This window comes from Theropithecus gelada, chromosome 15 (genome assembly GCF_003255815.1).
Source record: "Theropithecus gelada isolate Dixy chromosome 15, Tgel_1.0, whole genome shotgun sequence".
NCBI classification, from domain to species: Eukaryota; Metazoa; Chordata; class Mammalia; order Primates; family Cercopithecidae; genus Theropithecus; species Theropithecus gelada.
In genome coordinates this window covers 66,976,691-67,003,119 of record NC_037683.1, presented here as the reverse complement: position 1 = coordinate 67,003,119, position 26,429 = coordinate 66,976,691, and the positions used below count along the sequence as shown (strand labels likewise).

Here is a 26,429-nt window from a genome sequence, read left to right as displayed (position 1 = left end):
AGACCAGCCTGGCCAACATGGTGAAACCCCATCGTTGCTAAAAATACGAAAACCAGCCGAGTATAATGGCATGCGCCTGTAATCCCAGCTACTCAGGAGGCTGAGGCAGGAGAATCACTTGAGGCCAGGAGGCGGCGGTTGCAGAGAGGTGGAGGTTGAGATCGTGCCACTACACTCCAGCCTGGGCAACAGAGTAAGGCTCCATCTCAAACAAAAACAAACAAACAAACAAAAAGATCAAAGCCAGAAATATGGAAAACCTTGAGGCGTTGTGAGAATTGACCTCCAAACCTAAAACTGTGCTAGGCAGCTAAATAGTACAATTTCTGAAAACATCAAAAATTTTCCTTGCTTCCAATTTACACTATATATTTCCCCTGTTCTCTGAACATTTCAGCAGTGCTCTATCAGGAAATTTGATCATAAAAATTCCTGAATCTCTTTAGGTCCCTTGTCTACCCTCCTTTCTGATCCTCCGAATCCTTTGTACTTCCCCCTCACTGCTAACAACTGAAAAGTTGACTAAAACTATGGAAGCAAGAGGCCTAGAAAGAGAAATCACCCCAAGGTTAGAATTAAGGTTGAATAGCACCTTATTTGGTCACCAATAAGTGAGTCTTTCCTAGTTGATTTTTTTTAATCTTAAACTATTGCATTCATTTGAAAAAAAAGGCATCAATATCCACCTGCATCATGAACATTTGTATTTTAGTTAGTAAGAAACACTACAATAAGAAGTGCTTAAAAACTGAGTTTTCTGTATGATTAGCAATTATCTGAATACATGTTTCACCTAGCTTTCTAAAAATCTATTACTATTGTGACAGCAAACAGATCACTGAGCTTTAGAAGATTACTTGGGAATTAATCTGTTTAAATTCAAGGCACGGTTCTGAATATCAACTATATGTCATATACTATTCTATCTTGTTGACAGATTTAGAAATTTTTTAAATTTTTATGTAGTAACAAGGTGCTTTTATCGAAAATGCTCTTATTTTTTCCTGTTTCAGGAAATTATCTTCTATTTAAATAATCAGTCTATGCAAAACAACAAATTTCCACTGAAAGTTTGCTGATTAACTGTGCTATCAAAATAAGTTATCAAAAATAAGGAAAACTCTAAACTGACTAACATTAGAAAAAGCTAAACTCTACTTGAATCAATTTTAAATAAATGCAATTACAAATTAAGAGGCTCACTATGTACATTTGCATATATGCATGTCTGTGTATACAAACATAAATACTACATATATGTATACAGATACATTTGTCAAACTCTACACTATACCAGTTTAAATATTTATACAGAGAGCCAATGCTAAGAAAACAGAATTAAATACAATATCTTGTTCACAGATTTTTGTGACAGCTTTAAAATGAGATACAATACAGAATTCACACAGCATTTGTTTTCAGAGAGTCTATTTCTCAACTGAACATTTTCTTTAAATATTACAAGAGAGCCCCCTATTGACCAAAACTGTTGGCAGTTCTGCAGAATCAGCTAATTATCACTCACACACTTCAACACGTACATAATGGTAGTAGCTATATCCAACACATAATGCTTAAAAAGCTTTAAGGGGTAAGGAAGAGGTTATCAGGGTGTCTGAAATATTATTAATTAAACAAATAAAAAGGGAATACAAACATTCGGATATATATGGTTTACTACAATTAGAAATAGCTACCATTTAAGTACATCCTACATGTCAGATATTTTATTACATGTTTTATATACATTGCCTCATTTAATACAACCACCTTTATCCTTTTGTATATTAGGTTGCATATTATTAGTTTTTTTGCTCAAATCTCTCCTTGTTAGAAAACACAGGATTTCTGTGGAAAAATGACTTTGGGAGTTGATCATATAATCTAAATAACGATATCCTTATTAAGATATTGTAAAACTATGTAACTTTAATGTAACTTTTGTTTAAAGCTGCTAAGTTGTAAGATTTACATTTTATTACCCACCCCCCTATTCTTTGCTAGAAGTGAATCACTCTTACCATGGACAGTGATGATCCATTCTCCTCACACAGTGGCCACAGCGGCTACAGTGATGGGAACGCTTTGGTCTCATCAGATTACACTTGTTACATAATTCCCAGAACTCCCTTTCTAGAGAAGGAAATTAAAATCCATTTAATGAAGGCAAGTGGGTAATGCTGAAATTTAGCAACAGTTGTTTAGAAGATTTTATAGGAAGACTTCAACATATAATTCTAAGAGATTTTTCTTCTTCTAAGCCTTTGGTGTAAACGTGTTTGCCATAAATGTTGTGGTTCTATTCTATATATGTCTTATTTTGTGTGTTTCTAATTTAAAAGACTATAAAAATAAGACACTATTGTTATAGTCAAAGTAAGAGACAGAAAACAATGTATTTGGATTCTGGGTATACTGTGAGAATATAAGTAAAATCCAGTGACAAAACCCTAAAGCCTAACCAAATTATTATACTAAAACAATTTTATTTAAACAAATTGATTTCTAGAAATTTTATTTTTTGAAGGCTCTAAAGAAGAAATAATGCTGACCCTGGTTTCAGTTGATTAGTAAGTTGAAATCAATCCTATAAACTCATTTGAAAAACAGAGATGGTATTCCCCTCCACACACTTTCCCTGAATCATTTAATTTTTAAAAACATCAATAGATTCATTTAAGAGTGTACATGACAGGTTAGAGAAGGAGGTCATATGGGTTTGGGAGGTGTCAGAATAGTTTCAGTAGTTAAAAATGTTGTAAGATGACTATTATTTTTAATGAAAATAAAGCACTTCTTCACAAAACACTGAACTACCATCAAGTAGCAATTTCCTCTCATCTGTAGTGAAACAGCACACGATTAAGTTCTGTGCAAAAAACACGAAGTTTGCATAAGAGAAAAGGCTTTTGTTTTCATTAAAAATTGTCCTAATCAGATCCATGAAAACTATGAAAGAGTCATCTTCCTAGAAAAGACAATTGCCTTTTTATACAAAAATGTATCTTTTAAATATGTTGGAATGGAATTTTACTTTTACAAAATTCTTTTAATTTTCATCATTCGTGTTTATACTATTCCATAACCTCATTAAAAGTATGGGCACAGTAAGATTAGCCTAATTCCTATATTCAGATTGAATATTACTATATGAAGAGTGGGACCCTAGCACATAGTAGGTGGTCACTAAATGCTTGCTGATGTATGAAAAGTCTAAAATCAAAGAAAGATTCAAAATAAAAGTGAAAGATAATAGTAGACAGTATTCAATTTTTGAAAAAGATTCTCTATTTGAATTCCATTATTTTAGTTGAATGGTCAGGAGCAACATCAACATGCTGGACTTTTACACAGTAAAGCGTTGGGAAAACATTCCCACTACAGATATCTCTGAAGAAACAAAGTATGAATAAAACCTATATCAAATTAATTGTTCCAATGATATGAAAGTTGAGAAATTATCTCTTATATTTGAAATCTCATTTTAAAAGAAAATCCTTTTTCATTTCTTAGTTATTTTAATGAAAATAAATTATGCAAGAGCAACAATATTAAAGCTTAATTGACATAGTTAAACTAGTATTATTTACCTCTAAGTGAACTAAAAACTCATTTAATATATAGCATATTACAATGTCACAAGCATATCATATCCCACTCCCCTGCTTAGCTCAATGCTCCCAAACATCCCAATGTTAAAACTTTGAATTCACACATTGCGAGGAATATAGACAGGAAGGAGGCTCTCTCCACAATGAGCCAATTTTCATTAAAAGGCAATATAAAAACTTTGTTTTTATCAACCCCTTAAAACATAAACACGGTGTATTCATTATTGGTAATTTCTGAGAAATCAGCATATAATTCTTCACTTTATATCTAAAATGTATTCTCAGAAAAGAGGAGAGCACATGGCTATAGTTAGAGAAAGCCTATAATTCTTAATCTAGACCACAGATACAAACTACAGTCTGCAGGCAAATCCAGTCTACCACCTGTTTCTGTATGACCTATGAGCTAAGAATAATTTTTACAATTTTAAACTACTGAAAATAACTATTTGTGACATGTAAAAATCATATAAAATTCTAATTTCTGTGTCCATAAAGTTTGATGTACCCATCATTTACATATTGTCTATGGCTGCTTTTGTGTTTCAATGGCAGAGCTGAGGAGTTGTGAAAGAGACTGTACGGCCCATAAAGCTGAAAATGTTTACTACAGGCCTTTATAGTAAAAAATAATTTATTTGCTAATCTATGGTCTGGACCATAAATTGATTTAAAGAAAGAACTTGAGTCATTCCTTTGATAACATGAAGATACCACGTAAGTATCTCAAATGAGAAATACCTGTAAAAACTCACAGTTTCACATATCTATATGAGCACATACATCTCTATATACTTAGGGAAGAAAGGAGAAATCACTATTGTACAAAATCTAGAAATTTAATTGATCATCTAGAAGGTGCTTCTGCCTTGTGTAGCAAGAAAAAAATCCATCCATCTTAACATACCCTACATATCTCCAAAGCCTTTCTTAGTCATTTTCCTTTCCTTTCTTTACTCATGTCCACATAGGATCTTGGTGACTGATACATTCTGATGTCTGATGATTTTTGTACTAGCCATGTAGTAATATTTTTTAAAAGCCTATGAGAAAAAGAATTCAACTGAAAATTTATGATAGCTTTAGAAAAATTAAAAGCTAACAGATACATTTTTAAGGGAGAGAAAAATCAAAATATAAAACAAAATAAAAAAAAAGGCAAACTCCATAAATGACTGAGGCTGTTTAATGTGAATAAATACATCATTTTGTTTAACCTGGAGATTTATTAATGCTGTAAATGCTTGAATGAATATAATACAATGCTTGGTTTGTTTAACCCTCAGAAAGGAAGGAATCACCCTCGACTTGAGTCTTTTAAGAGACTCACCTTTTAAGGGACCCTCACTCAATTAATACATTTAAAATCACTAAGTAATGCTTTGAGGAGAAAACCATTACTTGAAATAACCTAAATCAACACAAAGTTTGGGTCCTAACAGAGATTCCCTGATAAGAATCAGTTGTCAATGTAGGAAATAAATGTCAATAAGTCTCTCACAGATCACCTTTAAAAAGCAATATAAGAGGGAGGATAAAACCAAAACTGTGAGTGAATACATGACCCTGATCACTGAATACAGGCATCCTTACAGCTTGGGGTAAATTTTTCAGAGACTGCATCAAAACATGACGCATTTTTTTTTAACTTGAAAGAATTTCCTCTGTAATGCTATGTCAAAAAAAAATGGCTCTAGTAATGACAAAACCACATGTCGAACATGCAAGTGAAAAACTTGATTAAAATGTTCTAAAGTTGATTGCGGTGATGGTTACGCAACTGTGGGCATACTAAAACCCATAGAATTGTACACTCTAACTGGATAAATTATATGGCATGTAAATTATATTCAGTAAAACATTTTTAAACATAGTTAAGAACTTGAATAAAATTTCATAAAATATGAAAGTGATAAAAACATTTTTAACTGAAGGTGTTCATTTTATATTTTATTTCAAATACACATGTGAACAACTCAAGTAATATAAACAAACGTAACAATTTCATTTGACTGTTTCATCTACATGCTCAAAAGTTTATAAAGTCAAATTCTGGGAATCTTTTCATGAGAAAATGGAACATTTCCTTATATTCAAATTGCCTCATATTTAGTAAGTCACATATATACTAAAGTCATTGTGTTTCAAAAAAGCAGAAAGGCATGTAAAATATTTCAGAGTAATTCAATTAAAAAAATAGTTAAAATCACCAAAGTATTAGGGCTTTAAGTTCCCTTTTCTGAAGAATTCAGTTATATGAAATTGCTCAACCTTTAAACATTCCTGAATAAATGTCACTCTTCTATAGTTTCAACTCTCTAGGCATTCAATATTATTTTTCACTGTTAAAATTTTGTAATGTTTTTTACTAAATTAAAATAATATTTACAAAAGAATCAGGTAACCAGCACCAAAAAGTAAATGATGACTTAAGTTTTCCCCAGATTCGTAACAAAGGTGAATAAAAAGCTAAAATTATCAATCTGTATATAGATCCATGGTAATAAGATGACAGAGACAAGGTTCTGGGTCTCTGGGCTGGATCTCACACCAACAACCAGCTGTTTAATCCAGGAAGGACAATCTATGCTCCTGACCACCCAGCCTACCTACCTCATACAATTACCATGAGGATCATACGATAATGTGATACTTTTAGAAAAAGACTATGGAGAAACATTAATATATGACAAGTAAGTGTATTTTTGTCAATGGAGTGAATGGGAAGTTTTTTGAATTCAGGGAAGAAAAATAGGCCACATGCCAACTGAGACAAGATGTAAAGCAGACATCCAAACAGTCAGCAAGATGCCAGGGTGTCCTACATCACTACAGTCTAGACATTAAAGATAACAGAGTTGTTACATTTAGACTCAATTAGTCAATTAGGCCTAAAGATACAAATTTTGGGGCATATACAACATTCTTAACTTTTAAATTAGTTTCCAGTGTCTTTTTTTAATCACAAAATTTCTAATAAAAATTAGGATTCCCTGTATTCTGAGAATTTTAAGATCTAACAATCTAATTGCATGACAATTTTACTGTAGCTGAGTAGGGACAACTACTTTCAGATAAGGTATGAAATACTTGCTATATGGCCCCTCTCATTGATTTGCAGTGTCTGGAACATCTAGGCATTTGAGTCTTTCACCACTGCAAACTAAAGAGTTCATCAGAAACAGGTCTTCAAGTTAGAAAATACCTGTTTCTTTGATTTTCATGGGCCACTGGATTTTCAAGTTGAAGTAGGTAACACATGTATACAATATTTTAGAGAGTTTTTAGCTAAGCCAGGTGGGAAGAAAAGTGATTCTATACAAATTGCAGAGTGCCACCCTCCCTGCTCCTGTCCCACTGCAAAACACATATACATACACAAACTTCTAATGACAGTCCTACTGCCTCTATACATTAATAAAAACTTAATATTTAATGTAGTATTCAAAAACTTTTACAGTTATATAAACATCAGTGTAATATTCCCATTGAATCTCTGAATTTTCAAGGCCAACTAAGCCTCCAAATGATGGGTGTCGAAAAACAATAATCAGAATTTAAGGGAGACTTTATAAGTAACTTGTCACTTAATCTAATTTCCTAAGAAATTACTGCTTGGTTTCCAAACTGTGCCACACACTGGAAGCACCTAGGATCTTTCAAAAATACTGATACCTGGTTCCTATGCCCCAGACATTCTGATTAAACTAAATGGGGTGTGACCTGGACATTGAGATTTTTTGAAGTTCCCCAGGTGGATTCTAATGTGCAGCAAGTTGGAAACTACTAAATTACTATAAAAAGTATTTTGCTTTGCAATGTACTACACAGGCATATAAATTTCTTACTAGAAGAAAGTTCAGAGAGTTCTCAAAGCTTATATAGCAAACAATCAAAGAGTGAGCCTCAGGAATGAAAATAAATAAGGCTATACAATATATACCCAGTATGTAATAAAACAAGCAATACATTTTTAATTCATTTTTGAGACCTGAATGGCTATTATGCAATAGAGTAATCAAAAATCACCTTCGACTGAAACTAGAATAAATGCTTGCCATTTTTCACTGAACTGTTAGAACCTGGAAAAACAGACAATAGTATTCTTAATACTACAAGTATTTATTCTAAGCAATATTATATTTATAACATAACGTAAGTGGCACCATCAAGAAAACTCCTTTATAAAATTAAAATATAACTTCTCAGATAATTATGTATCATTCAACAACTATGTACTGAGCATCTTAAATGATAGAGACTCTTCTGGATATGAGGGATACAGCAGCGAGTAAATGAAGACAACAAAAACAAAAAATCTATACTCTCACAGAGCTTATGGAGATCTAGAATGGGAGGTGGAAGACAAACAAACAAGTAAACTGAAAAGGAAGCCAAGAGATGGGGTGTGGTGAAATTGCAGGGGTGCCGGGGGAGCAGGGTTGCAATTTTAAGTAGAGAAGTTTGGAAAAGACACATACAAGCAAAGACTTCAAAGCAGTGTTGGATGACATACATAACCAATACATATTAAAGGCAATAAAATATGTAAATAAAGACAGTAATTCTGGCATCAGCAAAACTGACAAATCCAGAGTACCATACCTCCATGTGGGATCTTGGGGTTCTCAGGGAGTCTTCCTGGATCAGTTATTGAGGCCCTCACTAAGGCAACCAGACAGAATATGGCAATGCCATAGAATACTTTAAAATAAATAAATTAAAGAAATTAGTTACTTATCCTTCAAAACATTTTATCAACAATCATAATTAAAGTTTAAAATGTATATTTTAATAAACACCATCAGCAGAAAAATTTTCAAAAGATTAAAAAGTAAATAATTTAACTCACCAAATAATACTGTCAGGAGGACTATCTTAAATAGTACTAATTTTAATTATTTTACATGATAATAATTCAAACTTCTTATAAATCAGATCCCTTAACAGGGACTTCCTATTAATAATGGCATAAATGAATAGGCTTACTTTTAATTACTACATGTTCTATATTAGAAAGGATCAAAATACCAACAAGTAAACTTTTTTATTAACTGGGTATCTTCAATATTACTCTGAATTAGTGAAGTTCAACTGTCCCTTTTGATGGATCTTAAAACAATTAATTTGAGAACTAAGACTTAGAAACGTTTTCATTTTAAAATTAATAACCAGAAAACAAAAATAGTAAGGGAAAATAGATTTGGCCACCATAATTCTACATTTTTAAATTAGTAAGAATAGAAGAATTCTGTTGGGGGGATTAAAAAAAACACTGTACATGTAAAAGGAACAGTCTGAGTGCTCAATCCAGGACTGACTGCATACTACTGTTCAGTTTTGTCATATATATAACATTTCCCATGGTTCGTGTGAGGTCAGAATGAGGTAATGGGCATGAAAACTGTAAATGCCATGTACATGCAAAATATATAATTTCAATTTATTTTAATCATAAGCAAGCCATCACTAATTGACTAATAACTATCCAGAAGTTCAAAGTGTTATTATAATCAACCTCGTAACCAATATTTTTCTTATGAAATTCTTTCTTCTCAGTAACATATATTATCTCTATTCTTAAAACGACTACATTTGTAATTAGGTACAAAACAGCAATATTGAAAATACAGATAGACATGCAAGTTATCACTACTGTGTCAGTTTTCTATTTTTAACAAAATGGTCTTTACGTACTTTGCAGTTAAAAATGGAGATATCACTTTTATCTAACTGCAAATCTATAAAGGCCATTATTTCTGCAAGTTCATAAATAAGTAAATAACTGAATATTGACAGCACTGCTAAAATACTAAATATATTAAAAGGAAAGTTAACATAGTGACACTACACTCCAAAAACGTTTACAGTGAGAAAAATAATTATACAAGAAAATAAAGATCAAGAAACTTACTTATTATTAATATGCCTGGAATATGTCCTTCTTCATAGTGAGGAAAGAGGACAATTTTGGGAATTAAAACAAAATTGTATAACCAAACAAAGACAATCAAACCCATGCAGCACCAACCATGTGGGTCAACAACAAAGTGAATCCGGAGACCCATTTTGCAGTCTTATAACTGCCTGCTAACCCACAAGGAAGGATGATCCTAAGGAGAAGGAACAAAGAAAACAATTACTTACACAGAAAAATTTGACTAAAAACTGTATTTCTGGCAAAACTTCTATAAAATAACAGTGAGTTTTCTTTGCATATTTGATATTTTCTTTCTATAGTTGACATATTTATTGATACTTCTTTGTATATATATTTTTACAATAAATACTTGGGAAAACAAACATAAGTTTCAGGATATTCAAATTTTACCAAGCTTCAAATAATTTCAATGTTTCATTATGAATTGCTATCACAGCTATAAATTGGAATCATCTACTGAATTTAAAACACAAGTTTGTCCTTAACCCAGACCTTACTACAATGAGTTGAACTTCCCATGTAAACCCAAAAGAAATGAATACACATGTCCACCAAAAGATTACGTACAAAAATTTTTAGTAGCTTTAATCAGAAGACTGATGGTCACACAAGTCAAAATGGTGGTTATCTTGTGGTGACCGGGTGTATGTTAACTGAAAAGGAACATGAGAGAACCTTTGAGGGGTTTGAAAATGTTCCATATCTTGCTTCCTCTTTCCCTAAGCGGCCTGAGGTAATCTGTGAAAATGGTTCGCTATTCACTTGACCCGGAGAACCCCACGAAATCATGCAAATCAAGAGGTTCCAATCTTCGTGTTCACTTTAAGAACACTCGTGAAACTGCCCAGGCCATCAAGGGTATGCATATTCGAAAAGCCACGAAGTATCTGAAAGATGTCACTTTACAGCAACAGTGCGTACCATTCCGACGTTACAATGGTGGAGTTGGCAGGTATGCCCAGGCCAAGCAGTGGGGCTGGACACAAGGTCGGTGGCCCAAGAAGAGTGCTGAATTTTTGCTGCACATGCTTAAAAATGCAGACAGTAATGCTGAACTTAAGGGTTTAGATGTAGATTCTCTGGTCATCGAGCATATCCAAGTGAACAAAGCACCTAAGATGCGCCGACGAACCTACAGAGCTCATGGTCGCATTAACCCATACATGAGCTCTCCCTGCCACATTGAAATGATCCTTACTGAAAAGGAACAGATTGTTCCTAAACCAGAAGAGGAAGTTGCCCAGAAGAAAAAGATATCCCAGAAGAAACTGAAGAAACAAAAACTTATGGCACGGGAGTAAATTCAGCATTAAAATAAATGTAATTAAAAGGAAAAAAAAAAAAGAAGAAAATGTTCCATATCTTGACCTGGGTGGTACTTTATGGGTATATACATATGTAAACATTCACTGAGCTGTATACTTCAGAACTGTGCACTTTAGTTTAATTTTAAACTACAATAAAACATTTTTTAAGGATTTTAAAAAATGACAAAAAGTGAAAATTACAAATTGCCAAAAATACTAAAATTCATAGAATGAAGCCCAGCAAATCTCATCATGATCAATTCAAGAAGACTCCTGTTTAAATGAGGCTTTTCTTAGTTGAGTGTTAACAATATGCCAACAGATCTCTCAATGAGACACTTAAGGAGTTAAGATACTTATATATATATATATATATATATATGGTACCAAAAAAGTGACTTAAAATACATCCATACTTTGGTAGATATAACTTCCAAGGCTGAAATAATAAATTGTTGCATAAAGTCTAGAGGGCACCTTTTACATAAAATGTAATGGTACAATAATAAACTAGGACAATGGTTCTCTAGCCTGTAAGAAAACCAAAAACACCTGGGGAGCTTTTTAAAAATACATATCCCCAGACCCCATTCTACATTTACTGAATCATAATTCTTCATAAAGCTCAAAAAGCAATAAAATGTTGTAAAATGCTCTGCAAGAGTCTGATAACAGCTGACTGGTGTCTACGAACCACTGACCCATGAGCTTCACAAACACTTCAGTGTTACCACAATGAGTTGAACTTACTTAGTTCAACAAATATTCACTGAGCCTCCACTACACACCCATTACTTGCTAAACACTGCAGATACAATGATGAAGAAGACATGGTCTTTGCTTAAAACAGTCTAATGGGAAAAAGAATCAGAAAAAAGGCTCAATATGGTAAGTTCCAGATTTGCGGACAAAATGTTAATAGGGGCACAGAAGATGGGACTAGATAAACTAAGTCTTCCTATAAGAGATGAAACCTGAATTCAGTCTTAGAAGGTTAGTAAAAGTTATCTAAGCAATGAAAAGTGACAACAATACTGCAAACAGAAGGAATAGCAGGAGCAAGAGTAGAAACTGTGGGAGGTATTACAACCTGCCATCACAAATCATAAAGCTTTCTGTGGAGAGTGAGTGCTAAGAAATACGGGCCTATATCATGAAGGCCATAAAGATGCCATGTTAGAATGCTAAGACTGAATTCTTTGGCAATAGAAAGCTATTGAAGCAGGGGATTAACATGATGAAATGTGTACTGTGAATAAATTACTGAAGCTCTGGTGTGAATGATAAAATTAAAGACAGAGATCCATTAGGCTAAGAGAAGGCAAAAGCCAAAATTAGGTTTGCAGAAAGGAGCAATTGTTAGAATCAAACCAGTCTGACTTTCTGGTTGATTAGATATCAGGTGTTACAGGGGAAAGTGTCAAGGGTGACTCCCAGATTTTCAGCCTATATCCCAGTCCACTTCATTCTAAGAACAATTCATAATCAATTGAAAAGCCTCAGGGTACCATCCCTTAGAGGCCTTGCCAATGTTCTTCAAGCTATAAAGCTACTGAAACAAAGGAAAAGACACTAAGGAATACTTAATTTTAAAAGAATACCCCCGTTTTCTCATCCCCAGATCCTGCAAATATTGGGGAAGCAGAAAAAAAAAAAAAAAAAAAAGAACCCAAATGCAATACCACTCAATGGTTTACATCAGATATATTCTAACTTGTGTATGAATTCTAAAATAGAAATAGTGCCTAGGCCACTAAACTAATAAAAGTTTCATTTACTTATCTTTTAATTTAAAAATCAAAAGACAGATTGGTATCATTAAAATGAAGAAAGTCAGGATAAAGCATGCTATTTAATTTGCTAAGAATCATTTTAATAAAGGAATCTCAAATACAAATGGTAAGCTATCTACACAGTCAAAAAGAGAAACATTCAAGACAATGTTAATTTTTTAGCCTTGCCAACTATCAAGTGCTAAAAGAAATGACAAGTGCTCTTTCAACATGTTCAATATTATTATTAACGTTTGAGTTCTATTCAAGACTAAAAGCAGAACATGAATTTCATTAAGTATATATGAGAGTAACTTCATTGCTTATTTCTAAATTTATTAACTTTAGAAACAGAAAAGTACATAAGCCAGCAAAACAAGTGGCAAAATTATCAAATATTCATTTTTGAACTCCATTTTTATTCTCCTCCACTAGAGAACAACAAATTTTTCTTTATCACTAGAAGAGATCTCTCACAACAAAAAAAAAAATTACAAAGTGAAAAGTAGAGTTTAAAATATATCCATTTTTCCTGGATGTAAACACACATAGATGACAATCTCTAAAAGAGCAAGTATCCCTAAGGAAAAGTGAGCACAGGATAGAAAAATATAACAACAAACAAATAAGATGTTGAATATATTTTTTAAAATACCTGACTGGTAAAACTTAGCTCCACATAATCCTCTCAATTGGGTTGCAGAACACAAAACAGTGATCTTCCAAGTGCTCCAAATCAGATGACAAACCACAAATGCGTAACTGGAAGAGGTGCAAGATCATCTCTCCACTCAATTAATATCTACCAGGTGTGGCTTATGGCTGAAGAGGAACTATTACACATCCTGAGCAACGACCAAACTGAACACAATGCTGTTACTTGGTCTTAAGGACAGCATTCATAAAATACTTTCATTACCAGGAGATTCCAACATACTAATTTGTATATTAAATGGTGAGCTCATAACTCAAAACTCTGATTAAGTAACTAGTGGATATACTGGTACTTCAACTTTTTTTAAGATTGCTATCTGGTAACTATAGTCGACTACAGGGACTAAATGATGTAAATTACTACAGCACAAACTTTAAAAACAATTATAACTTCACTCTAATAAACCAGACTGAGTAAATATTTATAATGTTCAACTTATTCCAGTGGAATACTACCATTTTTTGCCTTTTCAGGCAACTTTATTTCACCACATATTCTCCTCAAGAAGAATACTCAAGTCACTATGAAAATGACAAAACTATTAATGGACAGAAAACTATAACATCAAGATGCAGATTTTAGAAAATCATAAAGATTAGCCAAAATAATTACCAAGAAATATATCCAAACACATATGTCTATGCTTACAGTTTTATATGACTCTTCACCTCAGCCTAAGGGGTCTTGTTACCACTGTTCGACGATATTCCATTAGTCATTCCTCCTATCTGAAACGTCCCTACCATTCTGCTTACTCCATCCAAATTCAACTCAGACTTCAAGGCCAATTTGAATCTCATTCTCCATTTGAAATTTTTCCTGGCACTTCAGTTCACAATGATTTATCTTTTTCTTCTAAATTTCATTAAAAGGAAAAGTATTCGAGTAGCAAGTGGTTTTATATTCCTGGAAGAAGGAAGGCCTTCACAATGAAGACCCATCAGCCATGTCTGACCAGATAAAAATGAACACATCTGAAGCCCAAAACACATGAAAAGCAAAGTTAAAAGACAAAGCATTCCTGGAAAAAATACAACACATGACTGACAAGAGGCATACAATGTAAATATATAAAGAAGCAATTCACAAAGGGAAAGAAATCCAATGGCTAATCATTACTGATTAGGAAAATGTGAAATAAATAACAAGGTACATTTTTCATGTATTGTACTGAAAAACTTTTAGAAAGATGATATCCAATGTTAAGAGGGCACAGAAAAAAAGGACACTCTCATACATTACTGGTGGGCATGTAAACTGATACAATCATCTTGGGAGGGCAATTTGGCAGTATGTATCAAAAAGTAAAACCCTTTTACCCAGCAGTTTTATTTTTACTATTACCTACAAAAGTACTCCTGAGACCGTATATACATATACGAGGATGTACAAGGATATAGCACTTTCCGTAATCACGAAAGCATGGCACAATCTAAATGTCCATGTAGAGAAAAGGGAATGATCAAATAAATTCTAATACACCCATAGTGTAAACTATTTCCAAGCTATTGCAATTTTTTTTTAAGGCAGAAAAGAAGGCAGATTTAGATCTGCCTATAACTACCCACTACATACTGCTGAGTGAATAAAACAAGTGACATAGACAAAATCCGTTAGGAGTGGAGAGGGAAGAGACTTTAACTGGCTTTCTGGAAAGAGACAGGGATAGAGACAGACCAGAAACAGGCATGAGGGAACTCTCTGTGGTGCTAATAAGTATGTTTCTATTGATAATGGAGTCTGAGTTACAAAGATGTATGAATTTGTCAAAACTCAGCAAATGTACACTTAAGATTGTTGCATGTCAGGTATGTAAATTTACCTTTAAGAAACTGTAAACCAATACTGAGCCCTAATTAACAATATGTATACTGAATTATGTAGAGGGAAAGCATACTGATGTCTGCAATTTACTTTGAAATGAATCCCCCAAATTAATAACAAAATGGATAAAAGATACATGAACATGCTGAAATTTGTTAAAATGTTAGTTAGGAATCTAAGTGATAGGTATTCAGATGTTACACAATAAAATTCAATGCTTCTGTTGGAAATTTTTCAAAATTAAGTGTTGGGGGAAGCAAATTATAGAACAGTTTATATAACATTTTTGTTAGAAAAAATATGTGTGTATGTGCATAAGTAATTTCTGCACAAGGGCAGGAAAAAAAGACTGCAAGAAAACAGACCAACCAAACTGCTCTCAATGGGCTGAGAAAGGAGTAGTGAGAAGGAAGGCTTTCAAATATTTATATGTTCTTCTAAGTTTATCAACAGCCATGTACTTCTAAATTCTTTTCAATTAACTTAAAAATAAAGATAACCTAAGAGATACTAAACTTACAAACAAAATGTTTAATTTAGGCCTCTTTGTCACTATATATTATCCTTATAATAAATGTTTTTAAAATTATTTTTAAAAATGAAGCACGGAAGGATTTGCTGTAAAGCCATGTAACACTTACGATAAGATGTTTCCCAAACTTATTCTTTACAGATTATTTTTCTCTACGGAAAAAGTCTTATTTAAGAAAACAGATTTGGTTAAAACTTAGTATAAAAACTTTTAAATAAACATAAAGTAATTACATTTGCTAACTGACAATTAAGTGCATCTAAGCATAAGACTCCAAGGATACTATGGCACATAATTCAAAAATACATTACCATGTAAAATCAAAAGCAAACTTACCACTTGCAAATTCACTGAGGTGTGCTATAATTTTTCTGGCACCAGCATTTAGAGATTTTCTTTTGATTCATTTTTTTAAATTATATCCCACCAAATGGATCTCTCTTCAAGAACAGTTTTCCATGAGGACCTATTAATGGTTTAAGAAACAATGATTTCTCACAAAGATAAAAACGATAAGCAACTAAATATTCTGTCAAAATGCCAATTACAAATGTCTTAAATTTAGAAATAAGAACAAAAAAATTCAACTCCATTTGATTCTGTGCTTTCTTATCCCACCCATCCCCTCAGAATTTGCATTTGGTTACCATTATACATAAGAGTCTCTCTTTTAAAATCACCCACTTCCCATAAAATCAAATAAGCATTTTATGTTCAGTATTTGGGCTCCATTACACACTTCCTTGGCCACAAGTCACAAAATAACAACAGATTCTGCTAGAAGTACATAATCACAATTCATAAACAAAGATAAACAGCTTAAAATGGAAGTTTTAATTTAAAATGTTTTAAGACAGTTAATCCTCCTGTAATGAAACCATTAAGAGAGTCAAACATAAGTCAGTTTCTACAATTCAGGCTTAAAAATATATACTGTAAAGTGCTGTATGTAACATATACTGATGCACTATTTTATTAACTCAATCAACATTTAACTACTATACATACTACACTTTAACACAGGGTATAGATGAAAAAGAAAGACTCTATCTTCAATGGAGGCAGACTAGCAAACAGACAAGACCAGTAAGACAAGTTAAGAAAGAGGGCAAGGGGACAAGACTGCTACCTCATATGTTAAGGATATTGGTTCATAGGTCATATTACAAAATTTATTTCTTACGGTACATAGCCATCAGGAAAAGATTCCTGAAGACAACAAACCCTGTGAGTTTGCTAGATGAAGAATGGAGACTCTTCAGACCAAGAGAACAGAAAAAGCAAAGGCATAAAAGCAGGCAAAGGAAATCTGAGTAAACTGAAATAACAAGAATCACTGCATATAGAATGGGGTAAGACATTCATCCTTTTGACCACAACCAACTCTAATAAATTTTATAACATTACTAGTACACACAGATATATATGAATAACTTAAAAAGTTTAATGAAGTGATATTTACCCTTACTACATATGACACACGCTGATATTGCTATTCTTTCTTTTTTTTTTTTTTTTTTTTGTTTTTTTAGACTGGGTCTGACTATGTTGCCCACGCTGGAGTGCAGTGGCTATTCCCAGGTGCGATCATAGCACACTGGGCTCAAGCAATCCTCCTGCCTCAGCCTCCTGGGCCGCTGGCACTACAGTTGGGTACCACTGCAACCTATTTATTTTACTTTAATAAAAATGTATAATACTGGTCATAGCCTACTAAACCGATTTCATGACCCACAGGTAGATCCTCAGATTGAAAAACACTGTTAAACCATGCCAATGAGTTTGGATTTCACCTTGAACACAGTGGAAAACCACTCAGGGATTTTAAGCAGTAAAACGCCATGATCAAATTTGCATTTTCGGAAGAACAGACACAATCTGAGGGCTGAATTTTGGTGGACTGATAAAGCACTGAGATTGACTACATGCAACTGTTAACCCGGCAAGAAATGATAAGGGCACATGGGGTAAGCACCCCAAAAATGGTAACTGATAAGGGGAATAGTGTGTGTGTGTAAGTGGGTGGGGTAGTGACACTTAAGACAGGAGGTATACTGAAAAAGGGCAGATCTGGGAGAACTTAAATAAATAAAACTGATAGGGCTTAGAGATCAATTGGGAGCAAAGGGCAGACTAGGATGGCTCCCAAGTTTCACATTAGGATCTAGGTGAAGGGTGGAACCATTCTCCAAGACAGGAAAGAAAGGACAAGTTACAAGTGTGTTAAGTGTGCTGGTTACCACAGCAATAGCAAACTATTAAATACTGAGAATGTAAAAAACACACCAAAATTATTACCATTACATTTCTTTTGCCTTTATATATTTGTGGGGGGCAGGGAACTTGTATTTCCTCCCAAGGTCAACTTCTCTATGGTCCATAATTGTTAGATTGTCAAATGAACTTTGTTTCTACTCTTAACTTTTTAAGCTAATCTAAAGCAGGCTCCTTGGCTGCACCTTTGCTTTTTAGAGACTAAACACAGAATTACAAAGTTAAAGGCTGGGTACAGTGGCTCATGCCTGTAATCCCAGCACTTCGGGAGGCTGAGGTGGGAGGATCATTTGAGGTCAGGAGTTCAAGATCAGTCTGGCAAACACGGCAAAACCCTGTCGTCACCAAAAATACAAAAATAAGCTGGGCATGGTGGTGTGTGCCTGTAATCACAACTACTTACGACGTTAAGGCACGAGAATCGCTTGAACCCAAGAGGCAGAGGTTGCAGTGAGCAGAGATTGCACCACTGCACTCCAGCCTGAGCAACAGGGCGAGACTTCATCTCAAAAAAATAAAAAAGTTAAAGAGCTGCTACCCCAATGGCAAATAAATGAACTCTTTCAGGAAAAAACTCAAACAGAATTAAATGTGCTACAACAAAACGTTTTTGAAACATGGCCAAAAACAATAATGCTGCTAAGTCTATGACTTGAGAGTGGCTTCCTAATGTTTCAGCAAAACAGTAGTTTCTGTCAGTAACGTTAGTAGGTTATAGCACACGTCAATCACCCATGAGTCAAATTCCAGTCACTCACTGGCTTAAAATCAAGAAAAATCCTACTTTACATTTATAGTTATCAGAGCTACACTGCAGACTCTGAAATGAGATTCATGTTTCAGTACTAGATAAACACCACCACCGCTAGAAATCAAATCTCATCTATGTGGTAATAAAAGTAATGCTGGGCCAGGCACAGTGGTTCATGCCTGTAACCCCAGCACTTTGGGAGGCCAAGGTGGGCAGATCATCTGAGGTCAGGAGTTTGAGACTGGCCTGGCCAACATGGTGAAACTCTGTCTCTACCAAAAATACAAAAACTAGCCAGGCATAGTGGCGCCCGCCTGTAATCCCAGCTACTCGGGAGCCTGAGGCATGAGAATCACTAGAAGCTTGAACCCAGGAGGCGGAAGCCGCAGTGAGCAGAGATCATCGTGCCACTGCATTCCAGTCTGGGTGCAAGAGCAAGGCCCTGTCTCAAAAACAAAACAAACAAACAAAAGTAATGTTGGGCCTAAACATCCAAAAAATCGGAATAACAAAACAATTCCAAAGTTTCAAAACTATATGTCATTAAATATTTTTTATATTGCTATGCCTGAAAGAATACAATCAACAATTTACAAGCTAAGTTTTCAAACACACCAAATTTTTTTTCCCACAGTGCCAAGAGAAAATGCTTATTAGATGAATATATGAAATTTTAAACTTATTAATTACAGCCAACAATGAATTTAGAAAGCACAGTTACAGCTAAAAACATATTTATAAAACTTTTTGACTTCTGATATCATTCTACTCTGAAAACTGGTCAAGTGTAGGCAGTTAAATAATTCTCTGTAAAAATCACGCTCTCCCTGGCAATTAGGAATTCAATTTTTTAAATATCACATAGATATTTAGTTGATTATCAACAGATTAAAAAATTAATCTTCTACAGATGTTAAAAGAGAAATTATGACACAGTCTCTTATTCACTTTCCAAGCTTCAGTTTATTTTCAAGCCTCAGTTTGACCATCTGTAAAATGGAGATAAAAATGTCAACTTACACAGTTGCTGTCACGCTTAAAAGAGAAATTGCCTGGCAAAGCAGCACCTCCAAAATGCTAACTTTACAGGGGAGTGAAGGAGAGAGGAGAGAAAGGGAAAGTGAAAGATAAGTTTTACTTCTAGTTTTACAAACTCCAGAATGAAACAATGTTTCTGGGTCCCCATCATTAAAAGTAATGAAACGGTTTAACAATACCCCAGGGCCTGCTCTTGCCTGAAATCATAACACTTGGGAGGTGAGTTGCGTAGGATTGCTTGAGCTAAGGAGATCCAGAGCAGCCTGGGCAACATAGCCAGACCTAGTCTCTAGTTAAAAAACAAACAGCAGTGGCTCATGCCTGTAATCCCAGCACTTTGGGAGGCCGAGGCGGGTGGATCACCTGAGGTCAGGAGTTCAAGACTAACCTGGCCAACACGGTGAAACCCCATCTCTACTAAAAATACAAAAATCAGCCAGATGTGATGGCAGGTACCTGTAATTCCAGCGACTCGGTAGGCTGAGACTTGAACCCCGGAGGCAGAGCTTGCAGCGAACTGAGATTGCCCCACTGCACTCTAGCCTGGGAGACAGAGCAAGACTCTGTCTCAAAAACAACAACAACAACAAAAAACGAACAAACAGAAAACCAGCCGGGTGTAGGGGCACTCGTCTGTAGTCCCAGCTTATTGGGAGGCTGAAGTGGGAGGATCGCTTAAGCCAGGGAGATGGAGACCAAGGTTGCAGTGAGCTCTGACTACACTGCACTCCAGCCTGGGCAACAGTGAGACTCTGTCTCAAACAAAAAACAAAACAAGCACAAGAACAACAAAATATGCCCCATTATCTACTTTTCTAAAGTCTGAACAAGTTAAAAAAAACTTCAAATATGAGAGCCCTTCAGCTAGTATTACACTAGCTGAAGCTGTATTTCTACATATTGGCTGGTGGGGGGGTTCCTTAAGCAGAAAACCAAAAATAGAGATTTGATCTAAAATAGAATGACTGAACTAGGCCGGGCACGGTGGCTCACGCCTGTAATCCCAGCACTTTAGAAGGTCGAGGTGGGCAGATCACGAGGTCAGGAGATCGAGACTATCCTGGCTAACACGGTGAAACTCTGTCTCTACTAAAAATACAAAAATTAGCCAGGTGTGGTAGTGGGCGCCTGTAGTCCCAGCTACTCAGGAGGCTGAGGCAGAAGAATGGCGTGAACCTGGGAGGAGGAGCTTGCAGTGAGCTGAGATTGCCCCAGTGCACTACGGCCTGGGCAGCAGAGCAAGACCCCATCTAAAAAAAAAAATAGAATGACTGAATTAAAGCCCCTAAAGTAAATCACTTTCAAGTAAAAGCAGGACTGGTGAGCAAAGAAATAAAGTGTGAAAGAAAATCAGTACTTGATTTCAGAAGCTAATAAAGAAAGTACAATGCAAGCAGGGATTCTGAATCAATTGCTGAGTTTTCCAGGAAGACTGTAAAAATGTGGGTGGACAAAGTGTCAAAGCATAACATACGTGCATGCACCATCAATAGTTTCAAGACTCTACTCTGTAGACTAAGTTTTTAAATTACATTCTGGGCAAAACTGAGCATAAGCTGTTGCTCTTCTCATAAATTTGCTTTTGTGTTTACCAGTCTCATGAGTAAAAAATAAATACAAATGACTGTATTAGTAGTACTACACTGAAGTTATTATTAATACTGGTAACACTATCCTGTACTAGCAGTACTAGTACTAGTAGTATTAGTACTGCTAATACAGGCATTTACCTTTATTTTTCCCTACTTGCATTAACTTGCTTTAACTTTAGAGAAAGTAGGTAACTGGGGCACTGTTTTTTATGTGTGTTTGAGACAGGGTCTCACTATGTTGTCCAGACTGGAGTGCTGCAATCAGGGCTCACTGCAGCCTCGGTCTCCATTCTCCCCAGCTCAAGCTCACTTCATTAGAATCTTCTAACAAAAAGTAAAAATAGCTTGGGAGGTGTGGGGCGATATGAATTAAAGACCACCAAATGTTGTTTCAGTCAGTACAAAATGTCTCTGTGGGAGTTTTCATTTAGGGAGATAGGAGTGGGAAAAGGGACTGAAAGGGCAAGATTAATTGCAGGATAGGGACAGGGATGAAAAACAGATAACTTTTGTTCCAAAATCAGCATAAGGAAAAACCGTCAGATACAGTAAAAGTCAGAAATGAAGAGGCCCAGGCTTTTCCTGGATATGAATCAAGTATGTTCTTCCAAGAAGGAAGGGGAAGCCTGCTACTTACCTTTTAGTACCCACTGCACCAAGAGAGATTGGGTGGGGTGGGGGGTAGGAGACTAAATTAGATTTCCTTCACACCAGGCTTTACCAAAGCAGGCATGATTTAAGAACACTAACACCATAAGAAAAATCTCTCCTCACCTGCTTGCTGAAGCTGAAAATCCTGCAGTAAGTGAAAAAGTTCTTCATTCTGTAATTACAGATAAAAAGCTTAAAATCAGAAGCCTGGTTGATATCACACTTGAGCATTTTACATTAGAATTTTAAAAAATTCATCAGTGAATGGTAAAATACCTATTTTACCCAACCTGCCCTTTTGTAGAAGGAGCAACACATAGGTTAAGAGAATCTCTGAAATGGAGAAGAAGGTGAATCTACCCTGAGAGAAATAGCACAGAGGAAAAAGCAGCTTGAAAGGCAGAAGGCAAACTTCAAAAATGTCACAATTTTACCCAGGTTAGATCTAAAGAGTGAAACAAACAAACTACCATCATACTAAGGTATTTTTGTTCAGGGAGCTATCAATGAGCAGTGATGATTCACATGTCTAAGAAAATGTGCTTTTTAAACTAGCCTGACTTATCAAGAATTCTTAACAAATCACTTTCAACAATAAAAACTGTTTTAACAATTTCACCTGTATTTTAAACTTTAATAAAAGTTATTTAAGCACTGATTATTCTACTAGATGCTAAATTGCCTATTATAACTAATGTATGTGAAAAGTTGAATCTGAGCCCTAATGTTTTACTAAAACAACATAAAAGGTTACATTCCTTAAAATAAAATAAAACTGAATTTAGGGAACAAGCTCTTGGCAATAAAAGCAGCCTTTCCTTTGCCTTCCCCATTTTGCCTGGTAGTACTGATACTGCCACTGTGTCACCGCCTATGCTAAAAAAGTTTTCATTGAGTCACATTCAATTACAATTCCAGAAAAACAGCTCCATGGAGACATTACTCAACTTCTCAAGCAGCTTCTTCACTAAACCACTATATAATAAGACTAGCAGGAGGACAAACAGTTTGCTCCTTTATTGACCTTCTCACTCTTTTCCTCTCCATCCAAAGAGGTTTTCGGGAAAATGGCTTACGGATGGCAGCAGCTTGCATTTGTTACTATTCACTATAACAAGTCCCTGGATTGTAACTGCAGAGGCCATTTAAGTCATGGTCTTTTTCAAGCTATATGTGGGTCACATTTTATAAAACCATTATTTTATTCATGTGCTTTTCCATAGGTTCTGAATCGGTCATTACGAGTTAAAGAAATGAGGCAGTAGGCAAATAAGAAGTACAAATGTTATGATTCATTGATTCTTATCTCAGAACTTCCTGTTAGGCTGATTATGTGTCTGCATTTTTAAACGCTTAGATTTATCTTATTAAACAAAGCACCTCATAGGCAAAAGTGACACAGTCCTCATTATTTTCTTTAAATGATGTTCTATTTCATTTATTCCAAATACAGCTTCCCAAGTATGTTAACAGAAATCTCAACAGTGTGAAAGGATCTAACAGAATTGTTTCCATCGAAAATGATGAATTCTGGAAGAGTACTACACCAAAACAATTATGGAACTATACATTTTAACTTGTATTTAGAAACAATTTTACTAATACATCGTATATGTTTTTAATGTACCTTCAACACGTTAAAGGGTCTTATATTATTTAAAAACATAACATTTTCCAAGCATGGAAAAGCTAAAATGAGCCTTAAAGAATTTATGATGATATACAGAAAATAACATGGGTCATTGCCCTACCCATGACCCCACAGCTGGATAGTGACAGAAATGGGACTAGAATCTAGTTTTTCTTTTCATGACACCAAATCTCATTTGGTTTTCTTTCCAATTGATATCTCATCTCAATTCTTCAAACATCTTTTTGCTTTTAAGAGATGGCACAACTAAGGAAAAATAGAGCATCTCTCTGAATTTTATCTTTAAAATAAGTAACATCTAAAGAGTTGGAAGAATTTTATATTACACCAAAAGCCTTTTAATCCAGGAACGGCACATACTAAGTAGTCATCAAATGGTGACTGTTATTAATATCATTCTTACCACAAGGAAGGCAGTGAATTTTTAAAAGCGCACATATTAGCACAGTAGGCTGAGGACCTATTTAACACATCTTTTTAAATTGCACTTAATTATCGTTGGTCGTCTTTGGACTGTAACTTTACAATATAATTTATGACCCGCCCACAATGACCTTGATTTTTTTTTCTCTTGTACTTTCAGGGAATGCTATATTGCAATATTTTAAAGTAATAATTGGTCATGTCCTCTCAACCTGATAATACAGACAACCACCCTGACTCTCAAGGGATCTTAAAATGTGACCCACATATAGCTTGAAAAAGACCATAACTTAAATGGACTCTGCAGTTATAATCCAGCGACCTACTATAGTGAACAGTAACAAGTGCAAACTGCTGCCATTCGTAAGCCATTTTCCCGAAAATCTCTTTGGATCGAGAGAAGAGGAATGAGAAGGTCAATAAAGGAGCAAACTGTTTGTCCTCCCTGCAGCTTCACACCAGAAGTCTGGAATGAATGAATAGCTCTGGAATAGCACAGAGAAACCAGGGATCCCAGTGTAGGTCTCCAGACGGGGGTGCGGAGACAGAAACTGTAGTTTACAAGCGAGAAACTCAGGATATAAATTTTTTAAAAATAAATAATAACTAGCCAACACCATCTCAACTACAGCAGGAACCCCCCACCGCCAGTTTGAGGGACGGGCACTTAGCAGGTGGCTGCATCTCTAGCAGAAGACGCTCTGAGAAAGGCCAGGCCTGGGGCGGGGAGGCACCGAGAAGCCCCGGGGTTCCAAGCAGAGCAGGTGCAGGGGGCGTGCAGGGACAGGTGAGGGCGGCCCGGCGCGGCGCAGCGGGGGCCGGGGGTGGGGGCGGCCGCTTCGCCCCAGCGCCTGCACACTCACCGTCGCGGCTGGCTCGCCTCTCGCCGCCGCAGCTCTCGCGGCCGCCAGCAGCTCTTTCCCCTCCTCCTGTCGCGCCACCTCCGCCTCCTCCGGCGCCGCCGCCCAGGCCGGGCCGCTCTTCCCTTCCGCTTCCGGGAGCCTGAGAGCCTGGACCGGCCGAGTGGGTGTCCGCATGCCCGCGCGCCCGCGTGGGGAGGGACGACTGCAGCCGTCGCCGTCTCGCTTCGCTCCCGGGAGCCGCGATGGGAGCCGCTGAGGGCCGAAACTCCTGCAATCGCGCCGCGGCCCCAGAACCGCGGGCCCAGTTCGACCGCACTCTCCTGAGCGCTTGCACCTGGCGCGCCTGGGCACCTCTGCCCCTCCCCAGCCCTGCTTGAGCCGTCCTTCTCATTGTCCCCATATCCTCACTGCTCACCTCTCCCGAGAGACAGGACGGGGACTTTAGCTTAGAAGATTGCATGTATCCTGCCTTCTTCAGGGGATGTGGCCAGCAGGCCTCTCTCGCCGCAGGCGTTCTGGATGTCCCATGGTACCTTGCTTCAAAGCGCGGTCTGCAGCATCAGCATCCTCTGGGAACTCACAATCTTAGAAATGCACAATTTCAGGCCTGCTGAAGCAGTACCTGCACTTCAGCAAGGTCACCAGGTGACTCCTAAGAGGTGCACCGTAAAGATGGAAAAGCATTGCACTGTATTACATGGTCTCGTACGCTTCAGACCCTCTATTGGGTTGCCTCAGACATCCCAGGATATTTCCTGTTCCTGTCCTCAACCTAAATCCACACCCAAACAATCTTTTCTTATATTTTGGGAGACCTCCAAAAGTTTCCTGCTTTCCCATCCCTGCAAAAGCCGGCAACTTTTGGACTCAGCGATGCAAGTAATCCACCTCTCAGTCTAACTTAGTATCTTCATCAAACGCCAGAGATTTGCTAACGTTCCCACCTCACCCCAGCCGAACGGTGTTTGGGGAAGGTTAAACCGTCTGCAGTAATGTGGAGCTAGATCTTTGTGCCCACGTGCCACAGGAGGAGATAGTGTGTTGGTGGAAGAAATACTACCTGTTGTATAAAATCTGTACTCCTTATGTGATTAAAAGTCCTCCACAGACACATCCCTACCTACCTCTCCAGTCTTAGCTCCAACTAATTTGGTTCATTTCCCCATTCTAGCATGCCCTGCTCTCTGATGATCTTAACCCTATCCAGATTTGAGAGTGGAAATCTTGCCTACCCAGAGTTCTCTCACCACTGTGCTTGTAGAGCACACATGGTTGCTTGTTTGGGGCCTCATATTGCCTTGTATTGCTAAGGAGTTTTAAACATGTTATGTCCTGGTTTCTGAACTAATTACAAACACCTTGTGACCTTAAAGACTTTGGTCAGTGGTTATCAAAGTGGGATCCCTAGACCAGCAGCATCAGCGTCACCTGGCAACTTGTGAGAAATCCGTATTCTCTTGCCCCACCCCAGATCTACTGTAGTA

The 26,429-nt window shown here is 36.3% G+C and overlaps 1 protein-coding gene and 1 pseudogene across 3 annotated transcripts in view; one reads left to right on the top strand and one right to left on the bottom strand.

The window, feature by feature from the left end:
* ZDHHC21 (zinc finger DHHC-type containing 21) overlaps positions 1–25,191 on the bottom strand; it is a 70,079-nt gene extending 44,888 nt beyond the window's left edge. Inside the window, exons 1-6 of one of the 2 annotated variants that reach the window (XM_025360472.1) lie at positions 24,946–25,191; positions 22,132–22,180; positions 16,039–16,168; positions 9,526–9,724; positions 8,217–8,315; positions 2,022–2,133 (exon numbers count right to left, since the gene is read on the bottom strand). In XM_025360472.1, coding sequence (XP_025216257.1) covers positions 2,022–2,133; positions 8,217–8,315; positions 9,526–9,679 — 365 coding nt within the window. In that variant the 5' untranslated portion in view covers positions 9,680–9,724; positions 16,039–16,168; positions 22,132–22,180; positions 24,946–25,191. Of the gene's footprint in view, positions 1–2,021; positions 2,134–8,216; positions 8,316–9,525; positions 9,725–16,038; positions 16,169–22,131; positions 22,181–24,945 lie in introns of those variants that run through there. The other variant, XM_025360473.1, reaches the window with a different exon arrangement.
* On the top strand, positions 10,266–10,888 carry LOC112608546 (annotated as a pseudogene). The gene has a single exon (XR_003116009.1). The product of XR_003116009.1 is annotated as a 60S ribosomal protein L17 pseudogene (transcript).
* Positions 25,192–26,429: the final 1,238 nt, after the last annotated feature.